The sequence below is a fragment of the Myotis brandtii genome, unplaced genomic scaffold (genome assembly GCF_000412655.1).
Source record: "Myotis brandtii unplaced genomic scaffold, ASM41265v1 scaffold303, whole genome shotgun sequence".
Lineage (NCBI taxonomy): Eukaryota > Metazoa > Chordata > Mammalia > Chiroptera > Vespertilionidae > Myotis > Myotis brandtii.
This window is the reverse complement of record NW_005361573.1, coordinates 1,300,258-1,318,998: the sequence shown is the minus strand read 5'-3', so window position 1 is coordinate 1,318,998 and position 18,741 is coordinate 1,300,258. Positions and strand designations below refer to the sequence as shown.

General features: G+C 47.8%; 1 protein-coding gene across 1 annotated transcript in view; it reads right to left on the bottom strand.

Moving 5' to 3' along the window:
* Positions 1-18,741, bottom strand: part of ADRBK2 (adrenergic, beta, receptor kinase 2) — a 70,519-nt gene that overhangs the window by 38,146 nt on the left and 13,632 nt on the right. The window contains exons 4-5 of the mRNA XM_014542423.1: positions 6,818-6,891; positions 1,088-1,189 (exon numbers count right to left, since the gene is read on the bottom strand). Coding sequence (XP_014397909.1) covers positions 1,088-1,189; positions 6,818-6,891 — 176 coding nt within the window. The remainder of the gene's footprint in view (positions 1-1,087; positions 1,190-6,817; positions 6,892-18,741) is intronic.

Genomic DNA, 18,741 nt, shown 5'->3' with positions numbered 1-18,741 from the left:
TGTAATACTTTCAACAATAAAGACTTTAAAAAAAACAAACGAAGAAGAAGAAAGAAAGGCTTTAGGCCCGGCCGGTGTGGCTCAGTAGTTGAGCGTCAACTTATGAACCAGGAGGTCACAGTTCGATTCCCAACCAGAGCACAAGCCTGGGTTGTGGGATTGATCCCCAGTGGAGAGCATGCAGGAGGCAGCGGATCAATGATTCTCTCTCATCATTGATGTTTCTATCTCTCCCTTTCCCTTCCTTTCTGAAATCAATAAAAACATATTTAAAAAAACAACAACAGTCTTAATGTAGAGAGATTACATGGTAAATTTTTCCATGTAATCTCACTCCTGGTGGAATAATTTCCTAGGAACCTAGTTTATTCTAATGACCGAATTAAACTGTTTATCTGATTTATAAGAAAAAGAATTTCAACCATTATTTAACAATTAATGAACACAATTAATATAATTGCAATCCTCCCTATACATCCAAAGAAGCCACTTAAGACTTATATTTACCAATATCTCATTAGTCTAATTGCGAAAGGATAACTACACTAAAATAATGTAGTTATTTCAAGCTTAATTTTCTTGAGAAAGTCTAGAATTGAGGCTACCCTTTTCTCCCATTGCTCTGAATTCGCTATTGTACTTCATCAATTTTTGCAGTGAAAGCATTTACTTTTTGGAAATATATATATATCAAGAGTACAGGGAGCCCTGGCTGGTGTGGCTTAGCTGGTTGAGCATCATCCCATGTGCCAAGAGGTCGCTGGTTCGATTCCCAATCAGGGCACATGGCACGGGTTGCACGCAGGAGGCAGCCCATTGATGTTACCCTCTCACATCAATGTCTCTCTCTCTCACTCTCTCTCCTCCCCCGCCTCTAAAATAAGTAATAAAAAGAGTATGTGCAGCAATGGACACTGTGTCGGTATTATCAGGAAACAAACCACAAAGCAGAAGGAACGGGTTCCCTCCTGGATGAGCCTCATTTGGCCTGTGAACGCCTTCCGCCTGCCTGACTTGCATTCTGGGCCCTGAAGGCTGCCTCGTGCCGCTCCACACGGCAGTGACAGACCCGACAGGCAACACTCACATGCGAACAAGACAGCAGCTCCTTCATGATGTAGGTGTCATAAATCTGCCTACTTCGACTCAGGCGATCTTCCTCATTATCAAGCTTTTCGTATTCTTTTATCTAGGTTTCAAAAAGCGATCGTTGTTAGATGCGTCTTCCTAGAAACCCACTTTATTAAAAGGCATCACTGGCCTGGGCAGAAAACGCGAGGCCAGGCAAATTACGGACCGGGCTATTCCACGGGAAACAACGGCTCCTAAGGTTGTCGGAATGAAGCCGGGATCATTAAAGTCCACGGGAAAACGACCAATGGGATATTTCCAATGATGAAGCTCATCGCTTAAATTTAGAAACACAATATTGGGAAACAAATCCTGCCATGGTTACAATTATCTTACACTCTACCAGCCACGGGCCACTCGTGCTTGCCAACTCTCCTCTCCAAAGCACGCGCGAGTTCCATCTGGCTGTAATTCAGGCCTAAGAGTTATGAGGTCGTTCTTGCTCAATGACAGCATTGCAAAACTAACAGGAGAAAATGCATAGATCTGGTCGGGGCTCCTGCAGAGAGAATGTTTTTAAATCAACTAAGTATTTTGGAAAGGCGTTAGCCGTAGATGAAAGCATTGGAACCTCTCTGCACTATGAAAGTATTAACAGAGAAATGCATAGATCTGGTCGGGGCTCCTGCAGAGAGAATTTTTTTTTAATCAACTAAGTATTTTGGAAAGGCCTTAGCCGTAGATGAAAGCATTGGAACCCCTTCCGCACTATGAAAGTATTAACAGAAAGATCACCCCAATTGGTGTGCTTGCTAACTGAGGGAAGGTAACCCGACCAGTGTTGAGAGGGGCCCAAAAATAAAGTGTGCTTTAGAAATACGTGCCTCACGTGGAAACAGCCCTGGTCATTCTCACCTGATAACGGAAGCTCCTAGATCAGAGAAGCGTTTTTTTATTTACTTACAGAAATACCTTTAACCCAAAGGACAGAAAGAGAATGAAAACACAGATGACATGTGGAGCTAGTTAGGCTAGCAGAGATCTCCACTGTCATGACTAACTTCAGGCAGTCCTCGGGTTACGTCAGACTCGACGTACGTCATTTCGTGGTTACGTCGCCATCTCCCATTTATTTATTTAAAAAAAAAAGTTCTGCCATTTCGACGTATGTACATATGTGCTTTTATGTTTTTTATTATTTACTGTTTTCACCACAAGTAAAGGTCAGGAATTGTTATCTTTCTTTTAAATTTTTTTTACTGTCTCACTTCATTACTGCTGTGTATGTGCTCCATGTGAGTGACGTAGGTGCTTACGTAAGTGGGTTCCGACTTACAGCCAAAACTGCGTTACATTGCGCCGTCTGTAGGAACGGATCTCCGACGTAACCCGAGGACCCACTGTACTCTGTGTGACTTATTAAGGGGGGAGAGGGGAGAAGGGAAATGTCTCCCCCAGGTAGCCAGTTGTTCCACTGACTTCCATAGTAACTGAAAGCTCTTTATTCTTAAATAGTAAGAGGTGAGGCTAACTCCTCCCAGGGGAGAGTACGAATCAATGGAAAGAAGCGGGACCCGTTTCCTATATTGTCAGGGTTGGACAAGTCTGAAATCACAATCAGTCAATCCTGTAAGAATTTCTGATGAGGAGAGAGCAGAGCCCTAACCGGTTTGGCTCAGTGGATAGAGCGCCGGCCTGCGGACTGAAGGGTCCCGGGTTTGATTCCGGTCAAGGGCATGTACCTTGGTTGAAGGCACATCCCCAGTAGGGAGTGTGCAGGAGGCAGCTGATCGATGTTTCTCTCTCATCGATGTTTGGAACTCTCTATCCCTCTCCCTTCTTCTCTGTAAAAAATCAATAAAATGTATTTAAAAAAAAAAAAAAGAAAGAAAGAAAGAAAGAGCAGGGAGAGGGGGATGTGAAAGGCCGAGGTCCCGCCCAGGCCCCTGAGAAGCGACTGGGGTCCTCTCCATTGGCTGGAAGCACCATCGGTGTTACACCGAAAGGCTGGCGCTTCGAAAATCCGCCACGGAGTCTTCTTGGAACAGAGACTAAAACCTGCCACAAAGGCAGGCAGGCGGGGGTAGGCCCGGGCCCCATCCCAGAGGGAAAGGCCGTCTTCATGAAGACGTGACCCAGCAATAACCAAAGGGCCTGGGGTCACCCTCCCAGGTTCACTCAGCAGGCCAAGTCTCAAGGGTCAAACATCAGGCCAGATGTGACCAGGGCCGCTGCAAGGCACAGAAACCAGACACCGGCACCAGAAGCAGAGCCGGGAAATAAACGCCGGCTTCTGGTTTGGGGGGGTTCCTCCGGTTGTTCTGTTTGGGGCGGGCGAACGCCAGGATGCGAGGATGACACGGGTAGCCGGCCGGTGAACCCGAGGCCAGTGTTTCTGCCTAAACATCTGAGCAAACTCGAAGAATAATAAGCCTGCCCGGAATTAGTATCCTTGAAAACAAGTGGGGTGACACCTAAGTCTGAGTTCCAGGGGCCCTTTAAAGCAGGTGGCACCTGGTTCGGCTAATGCTGATTCTATGGAAGCTTGGCCAGAACTGGAATAAGCCAGCCACACCGGACAGGTTCGTGTCCTGGGCAAATGACATCTGAACCACGACACTGCCTTTGTTAAGAGCCTTGTGCTTCAGAAACTTCAGCTTGAACAACAGAAAAGGAAACCCTTAGTAGGCAAGGTAAGAGCCTCAAGCACCTGTGTCCCCTTCTGCTTTGGTGGTTACAACGCTCACAGCCTAAACACCCCAGTAGCCTGAACACCCAGGACCCCAAGAGCAAGCGCTTTTGGTCTACGGGAGTCGTGGTCTCCACTTTCTCGCTCCTGGTTTGTTCCACGGCCATCCCAGTGGGATGGGCCAGCACCATCGCGAATGGCCTCTACTTCGCCTAGTCGGAGCGGGGTGCCGGGGCAATGCCCTTCACCCACAATATTCTCCTCGGGCACAACCGCTCGGTCCCACAGATTCAGAGACCAATGACCTTCCCTGACTAAGCGTGGATCTCTGGGGCTCACCTGTTCCCCTGAGCTCCAGGTTCGAAGGAGCTACCTACCTACTCTGACATGTCCACATCCTGCCTACCCCAGCCACACTCGCTCTTCCCTCCTCCTCTTTATCACAAAAGTACGAAAGTCATACTCTTAGTAGCTTACGCCAAAAAGGAATAGTCATCATTGATTCTGCTCTTTTGCTCACACTCCTGTCCCCACCCTCACCCCCGACCCCTGAAATCCAATTCATCGGCCAATCATGTTGGCTTTAGACTCAAAATATATCACAAACCCAGGCTATGCTTCAGGTAACAGCCAACTAACTGCTAACAGAGCAATCCTCCCGGGGCGGGGGGAGGGAAGGGGTTCAGGGGGGACACCTATAATACCCAATTACTGCCACTCTGACCTAATTGATATTGATAGACTCGTCACCTTAAATTTCCCGTGGGCTTTAGAATCAAATCTCAATCTGTTACTCTGGCCCCCAAACCAGGTCTCTGGACTGATCGCACACTACTCCACCCCTCTCACCCGTTACCAACATGCCACACTCGTCTTTCCGTTCCTCAAGCACGCCAAGGGCTTTCCCGCACATCAGGGGCTACATCTCAGCCATGACGTCAGCCTAAAATGGTCTCCTCCCCCCTGCCACCCTGTTCCCACCTTCAGAAGACTACCTCGTCATTCGAGTCTCGGTGTAGTTGCCGCCGCCTCGGAGGCAGGCTCTGACCCGGCACTCCCCGTGGCCGCCAGGCACAGGCCGTCAGCCCTGAGTCTGTTCTGAGTCGCTGTGAAACGGTTATTACTTCCTGATAGAGTTCCTATGTTTGCAATCTGTCGCGGGTCACTGCCTACAGCAGTTATTACTTCCTGATGCATTTCCTGTTTATTACTTGTTTATTGTCGCTTCTCTCAACAAAAATAGGAGCGAAAAGGTAGCAAGCACTTTGCCTGTCTTGTTCATCCCACCAGTGGCTCCGGGCACTGGTGTCTGAGAACTACTGGTTGAACGAGTGAAGAAATTTCTAGATGGTAACTTTACCTCTGATCTTCTATTTATTTTCTGTTTCCTATGATTTATTTCTAAATCTAGGCATCAAATCCATATTTTTCTACGCTGCCTCCAAATCTAACTGGAACAAACAAGTGTGTAAACCAGCACACTGAGCAGTACTTGCATGTCAGGTACCGTTCCGGTATGTTGCATTCACACACGACAACCCTAAGAGACAGGCACTGCTGTCACACGCATTCTTAGCTATGGAAACCCGGGTGGAGCCCGGCCGGTGTGGCTCAGTGGTTGAGCGTCAACCCATGAACCAGGAGGTCACAGTTGGATTCCCAGTCAGGGCACATGCACGGGTTGCGGCTCGATCCCAGTGGGGGGCGGCAGGAGGCAGCCGATCAATGATTCTCTCTCCCTCTCCCTCTCCCTTCCTCCCTCTGAAATCAATAAAAACTTTTTTTTAAGAGAGAGATTGAGCTGAGATTGGTCTGAGTTGCCATTTTTGTAGGACTCGGTCTGCCTCTTGCTTGTCCCAGTCCCTAAGGCAGTGGTTCCCAACCTTCCTAATGCCGCGACCCTTTAATAGAGTTCCTCATGTTGTGGTGACCCCCAACCATAAAATTATTTTCGTTGCTACTTCATAACTGTAATTTTGCTACTGTTATGAATCGTAATGTAAATATCTGATATGCAGGATGTATTTTCATTGTTACAAATTGAACATAATTAAAGCATAGTGATTAATCACAAAAACAATATGTAATTATATATGTGTTTTCCGATGGTCTTAGGCGACCCCTGTGAAAGGGTCGTTCGACCCCCAAAGGGGTTGCGACCCACAGGTTGAGAACCGCTGCCCTACGGTATGGCTCTCCATGGAGTTCACTGAAATTACTCCTGCCTTTCGGGGTTTTCAGAACAGCTCTCTGCCTCCTGTCCCACTCGTGTTCAAAACCTGGCATCTGTCTTGAGAGCGAGACTCACCACCTGCTTGGGGCTCCTCCAGCCCCACTTGTTTTTTCACTTTAGCCCCAGAAACCTCTTCTGGCTCTTTTTCTCCCAGAAGCAGCTTTCTGCCAAGGGCCCAGCCTGGACTCTGTTATGCCCAGAATCAACCTCTGTCCCAGGGGATAAGTAGCTACAGCTCTTCAGTGTCAACAGAGCATCCCCTGGGACTTGTGTTTCTTGCCGGTCTGGTTTCAGATTGTTGCCCACAGCAGGGCTTCCTTTCAATACGGGGCCTCTGCACGGCTGTGGGAGGCTTCAATGTGTCTCCCACAGCTTTCAGCCCATAGCTTCGGCTCCCCTCCACCCTCCTCTACCAAGTCTCCCACGTGTCACTCCAGCGATGTGTGACCAGAAAACCGCCAGATTCTCTTTCACCCAGTGGTGGCCAGCCCTCGGCATCAGCTTGGGTCTCCAGAATCTGCAAGTTTCTGCGGAAAATGAAACGGCCGGGAATCTTCGGGGCACCTCGGAAGGAGCCGCCCTGCTCTGGGGTTTTAGCCCCACTACCCCTCCCTACTTCCGCAGCACCCCGGGGCCTTTGCAAATCGGATTCGTGTAGATGTCAGCATCTCGAATACACCACGTAGCTTATTAACTGTATTACTAAGCGCGTTCCATGGGTTTCTAAATATCTGCGAGATACTCGAGTCGTCTTAAATATTTTCCAAAGTACAGTTTAAATGTGCTTTTGAAGTGAAAGCAGCAGTAAAACAGTTACTTCTTACCTCTTCATAAAACTTCACCTGAGGTACAGCTTCATTAATTTCATTCAAACAAAAATCTTTAAATAGCAAGAAACCTAAAGGAAAAGAATAAAAAATTTCAGGGTGGGCAATAAATGGAAATCTTACCCCCACAGGGTACTTTCAAAGTCATGTGTTTGTACTTTAACTTCTTCCTCCCCTACCTTACAAACAGTAAAAACACAGACTTCAAGAAGCTAATTACATCCTAGAGGGCAATACTCCAGGGAAAGTAAGGGCACCACATACCTGCCTCCTGGCTTTGGGGTTCCGTCTGTACTGGCCACCCCCCTCCCACTTTTTACAAACACATGCTCAGCAGTGCTAGTGGTCACCGCCACCTAGAGCCACTGGTCACTACAGCGAGCAGAAGAATGAGCACAGAAACGAGAGAGGCGGGTAGCATGGGAGTGTCGGTAAGGGTCATCACAGGACTAATAAACACTCTGTTCTCAGAAACAGGACAAAACTCCCTTAAAAGACAGGAGGACTTTCACAACCTTTCTAGCCTTTTTCTCTCACCACTTACTACCTCAGAGTCCCCACCAAATGCCTCCTGGCAGAGCAGGTAACCCAGCCCCAAACCATCCTTGGCTCCTTCGCAACTCGATGCTCCTCAGCTTTAAACAGTCAGCGCTGTACGGCCAGAACACTATACCTCCATCGCACAGTGCCTGGCACACAGCAGGAGGTCAATACGTATTTGCTGAATGAATGTTTACTTACATAACCTTTCCAACACGCCTCTCTCAAAGTACTTAGAACATTCTAATTATCCGATCTATGTCTCCCACCCCATTTGCAAACCTAGTGCCTAGCTTAATGCCCATTACACAGTCAAGACTAAATGAATGAATGAAGGTAAACAGGACAGTAAAAAACAATTGAAAAGTCAAGATAATTGAAGAATTGCCGGAAGAGCCCTAGCTGGGTTGCTCAGTGGTTAGAGCATAGGCTCTCAGACTATAAGGGTCTCGGGTTTGATTCCAGTCAAGGGCGAGGACCTCGGTTGCAGGCTAGATCCCCAGCCCCTGTAAGAGCATCTACGGGAGGCAGCCGATTGATGTGTCTCTCTCACATCGATGTTTCTCTCTGCCTCTCCACTTCTCTTCCCCTCTCTCTAAATATCCAGGGAAAAATATCCTCAGGTGAGGATTAACAACAACAACAAAGAATTGCTGGAAGAAACATAAGTCACAGAAGGGAACTGAAAAAGGAAGGACTCACAAAGTATAAGGAAGAAGGGAGACCAGAGTCCCCCAGGTAGAACTGAGACAAAGGAAATGGCGTTGGCAAGGTTTTCATTAAAGTTAGAGTCATTGCCCTGACCGGTTTGGCTCAGTGGATAAAGCATCGGCCTGCAGACTGAAGGGTCCCAGGTTCGATTCCGGTCAAGGGCATGTACCTTGGTTTCGGGCACATCCCCAGTAGGGAGTGTGCAGGAGGCAGCTGATTGATGTTTCTCTCTCATCGATGTTTCTAACTCTCTATTCCTCTCCCTTCCTCTCTGTAAAAAAAATCAATAAAATATTTTTTTAAAAGAATGAGGATGTATTCTCTACTCTTGGATTTAAAAAATAAAAATAAATAAAAAATAAATAAAGTTAGAGTCATGTAACTCGAATTAGCTTGATGCTGCTCTGTAAGTTCCCCTCCATAGTTCCAGGAACGTGACCTTTGAAAATGGTAAATGGTCGTTCCCTGGAACCGAAAGAAAAGCATTAGGACGACGACTTAGTGAAGTCAGCAAGGCTGGCTCGCTGGGGCTGGAGGCAGACCGGCAGCAGGAACTCAGCCCCACTCATCTCGGCCAGGTCCTGAGACAAGGCCAACACGGGAAGCAGGTGGGAAATTCAAGAAGCGGACAAGCAGGAGGAGTTGGAGAGGGGACTCTCTACCTCTCTGTGTCATCGGCGGGGTGCTTCTGGGGAAGCGGGCTTCTTGGGGTGCCACTGAGGAAGGTGAGGAAGAGGGGAGTTGAATGAATGACCATGCAACTTGAAAGGTCTTTAGCTGCCCCTTTCATGCAATTTTTCCATTGTCCACGTGCAGGATGGGCCAGAGAATTACCGAATTGTGTTTTCTAGAACTGTTATTGTATTCTACTTTCTCCAACACCAAACTGAACCTGTCCTCGGGGTTTCTAAGTTGCTACCCCCACTTCCTCCAACACGCTTCCCCTGCATCTTGTGCCCCTTCAGAGCTCAGCTCCAATGCCCCGAGGCCTTCTATGATTCTCATTCTCATTCTCTCTTTCATGTCTCACCCATTCCCTCTCACAAACACAAACGCACGCATACGCACACAAACACACTTTGTTTTGCACGTATGACCACCAAACCTGGCCCTGTGCATAGGTTTACGTCTTCACCATCGACCTCCCCACTACGGAGTGAGCTGCATATGGACAGGCCACAGAGGTCTTGTTCTCTACTACACTGACAGGGACAGGAACACTGCCTGGTGCATGCAGGGCGCTCAGAAGGAAGAACAAAGGCAGGAAGGAGGAAGGTGGAGAGAGAAGAAGGGGGGAAGTAAGAAAAGAAAAAAGTAGGGAACACAGGAAGGAGAAGGAAAGGGGAGAAGGGAGGGGAAATGAGGAAGATGAGGGAGAAGGGAGTTCAATGAATGAACATCCAACTTAGTATGTTTTTAGCTACTTCTTTAATGCCATTTTTCCACTGTCAGTGTGTAGGATGGGCCAAAGAACTACTGTGACACACTACAGGGGGGAAAAAAACATTGTTTTCCTCATGTCTTCCCATAAGCTGAAGCTGGACTTTCTATCACAGCAGCTGTTAAAATGGAGCAGGCAGAAGGTATTCTGCCTTTTGGATTAATTCTAGATCATTGTGTTCCAGTCTGAAAGCAATTTACCTACATGGAGCTTAAATTACATTTAAAAAAACAAAGTACTTCTCAAATCAGAACAACAGCAGCTGTTAAAATGGAGCAGGCAGAAGGTATTCTGCCTTTTGGATTAATTCTAGATCATTGTGTTCCAGTCTGAAAGCAATTTACCTTCATGGGGCTTAAATTACATTTAAAAAAACAAACAAAGTACTTCTCAAATCAGAACACAAGCTAAAGGACAAAAATTGGGAAATAATTTGCCTAACAGGTTCCTTTCATCAGTGCGATCTCTCCAGACTTTAAAGAATAAAAAACAGTGACCCAACACCTGCTTCCGAGATCATTGTGGATGTGTTTAACCTTGTTTCCATATTTGAACCCCTGCAAACTGCATGCATACTGATTAACTTCTGAGTGTATTTATAACATCCAGCAAAGGCAAACTATCCCAATTTCCCACCACAATATTTTTCAGAAATTAGTAGGAACAATTGTGTTGCTTTTTATAAAATATCAATGAGAACTTCTGCAAGTGTTAAATATAAGTGGTATCTAAGAGAGATTTGAAAATTTGATCTCAAAAAAAAAATATTTAGAACTTATGCGCACCCAAAGACACTGTCAAGAAAATAGACTCCACACAGACTCGGATAAAATATTATAAAACTTAAATCGGAACAAGGCTTTGTATAAAATTTCTACATACACTAAAAAACTCTTACAAAGAATGTTTAAAAGTAAATCTTCCAGTTAACGAATGGGCAAAAACACTGGAACACTTCACAGAGGAAGAGAAGTGAATGGTCAATGGGTACATGAAACAGGCTCAACATCACTGGTCCTCATGCACATGTAAATTAAATCACATTGACATACCCGCTGCTCAAGGACTTGAATGGCAGGATTAAAAAGACTGACAACACCAGCCCAGCCAGCGTGGCTCAGGGGTTGAGCGTCGACCTATGAACCAGGAGGTCACGGTTCGATTCCCGGTCAGGGCACATGCCCGGGTTGCTGGCTCAATCCCCAGTGTAGGGGCATGTAGGAGGCAGCCAATCAACGATTCTCTCTCATCATTGATGTTTCTCTTTCTCTCTCCCTCTCCCTTCCTCTCTGAAATCAATAAAAATATATTTTTTTAAAAAAAAGACTGACAACACCAGTGTTGGTGGCCAGAACTCTCAGTGGCTGAGAAGCATGTGCAATGGTTTGGACTCCCCGTGCCTCTGAATCAACAGGCGAATAAGGAAGTTACTGTGCTGGTGGGGGTGACTGATCCCAGCTATCCACACAAACATCTGCACATGGGTATTTATAGCAGCCTTATACACGGCATCCAAAAACTAGAAACAACTCAGATGTTCTTCCATTTGCAAACTGCGATGTATCCTACAACTGAACTCTACAATGAAAAGGAATGAGTTATGGCTACCAAGCACCATGAGTGAACCTCCAGTGCATGATGCTAAGTGAAAGGAAACAGACTCCAAAGCTCCCTACTGAATGAACGGTTCCCCTTACATGCCATTCTGGAAAAGAAGAAACCATGGCAACAGAATACAGGTCAGTGGTTGATGGCGTTGGGGTACAGGGGTTGGTCTAGAAAATTTTGGGAGGTGATGAACTGCTCCGTATCTAGATTCTGGGGGTGGTTATACAACGTTACGCATTTGTCAAAACTCATAGACCTGTACAACCTGAATGGTACATCTTAATGTATTTAAATGAAACCATGAAAGGAGAAACATGAGATTGGGTACAGACAGCTGAGCCACGTACAAGGCTCAAAAGATGTTCCTGAATAAATAGTGGCCACAAACTGGGATCTAAAATTTCTAGAAGCCAAGGCCTGATCACTTCCTTAGACAGTTCTCAACAGCTACTGGATGTTTCTCGGAAAGCACAAGTTTCCACAGGAGATAAAACCATCCCCACGCAGAGGCGTGGGATAAAATAAGTAAAAAGTCCCTAGGAAGGCAGAGATCAAAAACAATGACTCTGACACATCCAGAACATTCTTGACAAGCAAAAATAAAGGCAATCTCAAATGATAAACAGAAAAACCAACTCATAAATGAAGGGGCGAAAGCACACCAATATGAATCCGGAAAACTCCCGCAGGGTGTCAGCGTCCCTCCTTGCTGCGTATCACTCACCCAAATTCCCGGTGAGTAACACTCCCTTTCATCTCTTGCAAGCCCCAATAGGAAAGAATGAATATCAATCAAAACAAACGTTTAGCTAATGATATATCTATCTAGTTCACATAAACCTTAAACATATTTATTTTCATTGAACTCTACTTAACAAACTAGAACCTTCACTTCTTGGCTTAAAACTTTACAGAAAGAGAACATTCTAAGTGAAAAGTGATTTAGGAATATTGTAAATAGTTCCGACCCCCCAATTTAAATTCAGCACGGACATGCCCAATAGAATATTGTCGTACTAATTAATGGCGCCGTTCACTTAGGTCATGGAGAGCCGTGGGGCCCTGAATACTAAGAGTCCGTTAGACACAAGGACAAATGGATCATGAATGTGGCCAAAGAGAAATTCACGGAATGTTCCGAGCAACTGGCTCCTAACTCAAAGGGGAACAAAAAGGAAAACCGGGAGGAAGATGTGAAAATACGGGGCAAGAACATCCTATCTTAACTCTTCTCATAGTTGGATTACTTTCAGCCTTTCAAAAGTATCGTATTGTGAAATGATAGAAAAAAAAAATTCCTGGCTATGTCACCAGACGCGGTCAGTGTTTTCCTGGATCCACGGTTCTGTGAACATCTAACTGTAAACAAACCAACTGACAATTAAAATAAAGTGAGATTTAAAATTATGTCAAGTGGCCCTGGCTGGTTTGGCTCAGTGGATACAGTGTCACCCTGCGAGCTGAAGGGTCCCGGGTTCGATTTCAGTCAAGGGCACATGCTGGGTTGTGGGCTCCATTCCCAGCAGGGGGCATGCAGGAGGCAGCCGATCAATGATTCTCTCCCATCATTGATGTTTCTCTCTCTCCCTCTCCCTTCCTCTCTGAAATCAATAAAAATATATTTTAAAAAATAATAATAATTTCAAGTGACATAGAAACATTATTCCAATAAGCCCTGGTTCTTGCCCCATTCGAGACATTATGCCACTACACTGCCACCATCTACGTCTATGTCTTTGAATGGACAAAATGGTTCAAAGTTCGAAAAACATGGAAAGAAGTCCTATTCCTGCCCCCGCCCCTCCCCTCCCCAGCTGTGCACCCCCACCATCGGCCCCACGGGAACCAGTTCTTGGTTCCTGGTACCTTTTCGGGGAAAGGGTGTGTGTCATTTCTGGGCACAGGGCTGTTAAGAAATCGGTGGGACCTCTTGGCCCTCTTTCACCCAGTGGATGCAGAGGACTGCGAGTCCTAAGAGACACCAGCGCCACCGCAAGGGAAAAGCTCAGCACAGGGAGGTGGGGGGGAGGCCCGACGCGAACCCGGGACGCCTGTCCTGTCACCGAACGAGAGAGAACGTCTGTGTGCAGAGCCTCTGATGTTTTGGATCTCTTCATTACAGGTGCTTGTGTGACCTCCTAACACAACAAAAAGGCAGGCGCAAATACCAACTCTTCTTTTCACCAGGCCAGACACACCGCCCGCACCAGCCTGTTCCCCTCAACGCTGCACCTAGAGATCTCCCTGCACTAGCCATGTAACTACCGCTTGGCCGCTTCGACAACTGCCGGGTATTCCATCGCGGACAGAATATCATAATCTCCGTAACCTGCTCCCTAATGATGAAGGTTTGAGATGTTGCAGATATTTCGCTTTTACAAAACTGCTGCCGTGCCCTCTCCGCGCATCATTTCTCACGTGATCAGGCATGTTCGTAGGATGCGCACCTCAGAGTGAAACTTCGGAGCCAAAGGTTATGCAGGCGCGCCGAGGTTTTACTCAACCTGACAGATTAGCGGCGCTGGATCGGTCCCTATTCGTGCTCCCGCCAGCAACGGTCTCGGAAGTGCCCGCTCAGGCCCACGGCCTCACCAGAAGTGTGTTATTACACCTTTTTCCGATTAGAGTTGACGTACGATATTATATTAGTTCCCCTTCTCGTTTTTTTCTGTCCAACCCCTTACTCGGCTCCCCTCTGGCAACCATCGATTTGTTCTCTGTATCTAAGTTTGTTTCTGTTTGTGTTTTAGATTTCAAATACAAATAAAATCATTCCATATCTGTCTTTCTCCAGTTGACTTACTTCACTGAACATAATACCCTCTAGGCCCATCCATGTTGTCACAAATGGCAAGACTCCGTTCCTTTTTTACGGCTGCATAATATTCCGTCGTATATATGCACCACGGCTTTTTTATTCACTCATCTATCAATGGGCACTTAGGGTGCTTCCATCTCTTGGCTATTGTAAGTAATGCTGCCATGAACATAGGGGTGCGTATATGTGGTCGGTTTTGATTTCATTCTTTTTTGCTATTGCTTTTCTGCTATTTTGGATAGGTAGAGAAGGGGGGAAGGAGATCAATAAAAGGAAGAGTGAGAAAAGAAAGGCAGGAAGGAGGAGGGAAAGAGAAAGAGAGAAGGTAGAGAGAGGGTTTCTAAGAACCACCTCTGGTGGGAAATTCATCATCCTTTGTCCTGGCAACAGCAGCTATTCCAGGAAACAACTAAACGCTTCATGCATGGAAGTCCCTACACTATCAACCTGAGCTCTGACTCCTGCTGCCCCAGAAGCCACTTCCTCCAGGGAGTCGGGAAAAACCTCCTCGTTGGTTGCACTGGTCAGCTCAGCACAGAGTCTGAGCGCCCGAGCTCTGGACTGTGGCCGATCCCAACTCTGTGTGGCTCACTCCCGCTCAGGCCAACACTGTCCACAGGACTCTGGACAAGTCCCTGCACCTCGGCGTGGTGTCCTCTCACCTGTACCAGTAAAATGGGGCTGCCGGTGACCTCTGCGTGGGGTTACTTTGAAGACTAAGTGACATGTGGACGTAGAGCACTGACCACATCGGGCCTCCATCGTTCGAACGGTGCCACACAGACTTCTGCAGAGTGCACATCCCAGGTTTACCGGTGCAGCCGCGGGTAGGCTCGAAACGGATCACCGTCCTCCTAGCACTTTGCGAAGCGATACCCATGGTGGTACATGTCTCGGGTTTCACAGATAGTCCCAGTTTCAAATGTTTAACCTGTTTGCCTGCCAAGAGCCTAATAGCTTATTTCAAAAATAAAATGACACTCCAGGGTATGATACAGCAACAAGAGCCAGACTTAACCTCTCACCGTAACAACCAGAAAACTCTACATAAAACGGGAAATAACTGCTTTTGGGCCTGGAAAGGCCTGGGGTGCCAGGGAGAAGGGAAATTGACTAGGAGGGCCCCGGGATGGGCCGGCTCTCGGCCGGGAAGTACTTTCTGAGAGGTGGTGCTGGGAGGGGGACCCACACGGACCAGGGTGGTCCTGCTGAGGCGAGGGCCCCAGGAGTGCAGGGAAACCGAGGTGCCTATAACCACCACAAATGAATAAACGAAATGAAGATGGGTAGCTAGTAAGCCGGTAGTGACAACAGCATAACATACCAGAATGCACTCGATCCAAAAGAAGACAGAAACGAAGAAAAAAGCCACAAGGAAACAAACAGGAGGATGTGAGCCTCAAATCCAACTACACTGGTAAGTATTCCACTGTAAACGGTCCAAACAATCCAACTGAGAGTTAGAGCAGGAGCCTGGCCGGTGCAGCTCAGTGGTTAAGCGTCGGCCTATGACCCGGGAGGCCAGGGTTCGATTCCATTTGCAGACTCGATCCCCAGTAGGGGGCGTGCAGGAGGCAGCCGATCAATGATGCTCTCTCATCACTGATGTTTCTATCTCTCCCTCTCCCTTCCTCTCAGAAATCAATAAAAATATATATATTTTAAAAGAGTTAGAGAACAGATGTGTCATGCAAACACTAATATCACAAACGCGGAAGCGATTTTATCAATATTAGACAAAGTTAATACCCTATCAGGATAAAGGACTTCTCATCATGGTAAAGGGGTCAATTCATCAAGATGACGTAACCGGCGTACCGTGCGTGCACCTTTCCTGGGAGATCCCGCGATGCTTCTGGGGTCAGGCCCGGACCCGAGAGAAATGACAGGGTACGCTCACAAGGCGTGTGTAAAAATGTCTGCAGCGGCTCCATTTATAACTGCCCCAAATCTGAACAGCCCCAATGTCCGTGAACAAGTGACCTGTGTTAAGTCCGTACTGTGGGATACTATTCAATGAAAGAAACAAAATCCCCACATAAGCAATAATACATATGAACCTCAAGGACGGACATTGTGCTGAGGCCGGGAAGCCAGACACACACGAGTGCTTGTTGCTCGATTCTATTTCTATAAAGTCCTAGAAAAGCCAAGTGTAACCTGCTGTGACTTAGGCAGATCAGTGGATGCCTGGGGCTGGGTGAGCTCAATATAAAAGGCCACGCGTGTGCCTCTGAAAGGGATAAAAATGGTCTGTATGCGGATTGTGCAGTAATACACGGCACATACACGGTCAAAGCTCGACCTCTACACTTCAAACGGACGCCCGTTAGTGTACGCATCTTACACCTCTATAAAACCGTTCTTCAAATGCAAGAGCGCAGCGTAGAGCATAATAATCAATAAACAAAAAGAAAAGCAACAGCTGGAGTCTGTGTGGTGTCTCCGCGGGAGGCAATCAGGCACATTCTGAAACCCACACACTACAGAGCAACGGGGGGGAGAGAAGGGTCCCCCCGTCGCTGTTCCCGGTAAGCTAATCTGGGTCAAGTTCTTCTCCGTCATCGACTCCGAACGCACTTGTTGGTTTAAGAGTAGAAGCCACAAAACAACTCAGTTCAATCTTCTTAAATAGTCCTAAATTATATGCTAGGTAAAGGGATTCCTACAGAGCCAACTCTGATGACCAACGGTGATTTTTTTTTTTAAGTTACCGTGAAAACGTCAATTAAAAAAAAATAAAAGATTTCTTTAGCGAGTAAGCGCATCCCACCAGGGGAGAATATTTGCTTCTTTAAGAAGCTGCCCTAGTTTCTCTCCTTGGGCGCCACTGTTTTCAATAGCCTCTTTCAGGGACTAGAACAGCTCTCCCTGCCCCACCTTTGCTGGGATTTCTCGTCTACCCCGAAACATAAGAATCTTCTCTGTTTTGGCAAGCAGAGAGCGAGCAGAGGCGGGGCCGAGCTCCCAGCTACAGGGCTGACCTGAAAGCATCAGGCAGAATGAGAACAGGGTGTGACCATTCTCGTTAGCAGATGGCCCACTATGCAAATCAAGGCACCTAACTCAAGGATGCAGGAAGGAAAACACTGCCCCATATCCTCGGCTTCTTACCTGAGCCTTTCCTGCAGGTCCCGGCCCTAACTGAACCTGAGGGCGTGGTGTCCCCTGCCAGCCCCGGTCCTGCCCACCCCCTTTAGAGCCACAATACAATTCATTACAAATCCCATCTGCCAGTCTGGAGTTGAGGGACCTCTCGCCAGCTCCGCTGCTGCTGGCCCAGCATCCTCACTGGCCCAGGCTCCCAGGGCAGGAGGCTGCTCTGTGACGGCCTCTGTCAGAGGCTGCCACCCCGGTGCTCACACCTGCTGCGCCCCATCCCACTCTGAGTAAAAGCCAAAAGATGGCCTAAAAAACCCTTGCCCATACCTGTCACTCACGCCCAGCGCCTCGGCACAGCCTCCTCACTGCTCCTCCATCACCTGGCTCTGATCTAAGGTCTCTGCCGTACGGAACCCTCCGCCTGGACCCGCTTCCCCTAGATAAATACATGGGGGGCTGCGAGGGGTAGGGCAGCCTCAGCTCCCCCAGGTCTTTGTTCAACTGTCCCTCTGCAAGTGGTGCCTTCTGAAAACACTCGGTTTGAAACTGCCACCCACATGGCCCTCCTGCCCCTCTTCCTGGCTCTCGGATTCTCCAGGACTGGTCCCGCCACGTGTCCCCACGGGCGAGCCTATTTCACTGCGCTTCTTCGCTTCACTGCGCTTTCATCCACATCGAGGCAAGACCCTCCACCGGCAAAAAGATGATGGCTCGCTGAAGGCTCAGGCGGTGGCTAGCATTTTTAGCCTATTTTTAAATTAAGATGTGTGCGTTGCTTTTTTAGAATACTATTTCACACTTGAAAGGCTACAGTACAGTGTAAACATAACTTTTATATGCACCGGAAAACCCCAAAACGCGTGTGACTCACTTTATCGCCATGCTCGCTTTATGGCGGAGGTCTGGAATGCAACCCGCAACATCGCCGAGGTCTGCCTGCATGTATCTGCTGGTCTGCCCCCCTGGAGATGTCAGCTCCACAAGGGCACGGCTTTCAGGACTGTCCGCCGATGCAGCCCCAGTGCTTGCAGAACTCGCGGCACACCGTGAAATAGCTTTCAAACCCGGCCTCATAATCACCCTGGGCCTATTCCATATTGCCTGGCTCTGACTAGAGGGAGAAATGCTTCAATCAATCAAGAATAAGGTATCTATAACTCTCAGCAAAGGTATTTCCAAAAGAGCTAAACCCAGGGGATATCATGACAGGCACTGCCACCTGGAATTTCTTAACACACCTGGGCTCCTCAAACCCTAAGATAGCCCAGCCATGCCCCCCACTGTCAGTTCAAAAGCTGACGGACAACTTTGCCAGCGGAGGGGATGTTTCCTAGGCCCTCGGCCCTCGCTCGCCGTACGTGGTAAGACCCCACGCTTGCCGATGCTGCTAGAGCAGGTAATTCTCCCCCTGAAATATGTGGGGCCCTGGCGGGGAGGGGCTACCAAGGGGAGGCCCGGCCACTGCAGGTGCCGGCTGATCTCTTGGCTGAGAGTAGCTTCCCTACACTTGCCTTGGGATTGAAACTCATGCCTCAGACACATCCCCGGTGGCCCCTTCCACGAATCTCGGGAGCTCCCGGGCAGAGCCCACATACTTGACACCTGTGGGCTTCACACCTTTTGCAGGGCGAGCTGGTTGGGGGGCAGCAGCCCTCCACGGCCTGACGCTGGCTGAGTCTCCCCATGTGCACGTCTGTCTAA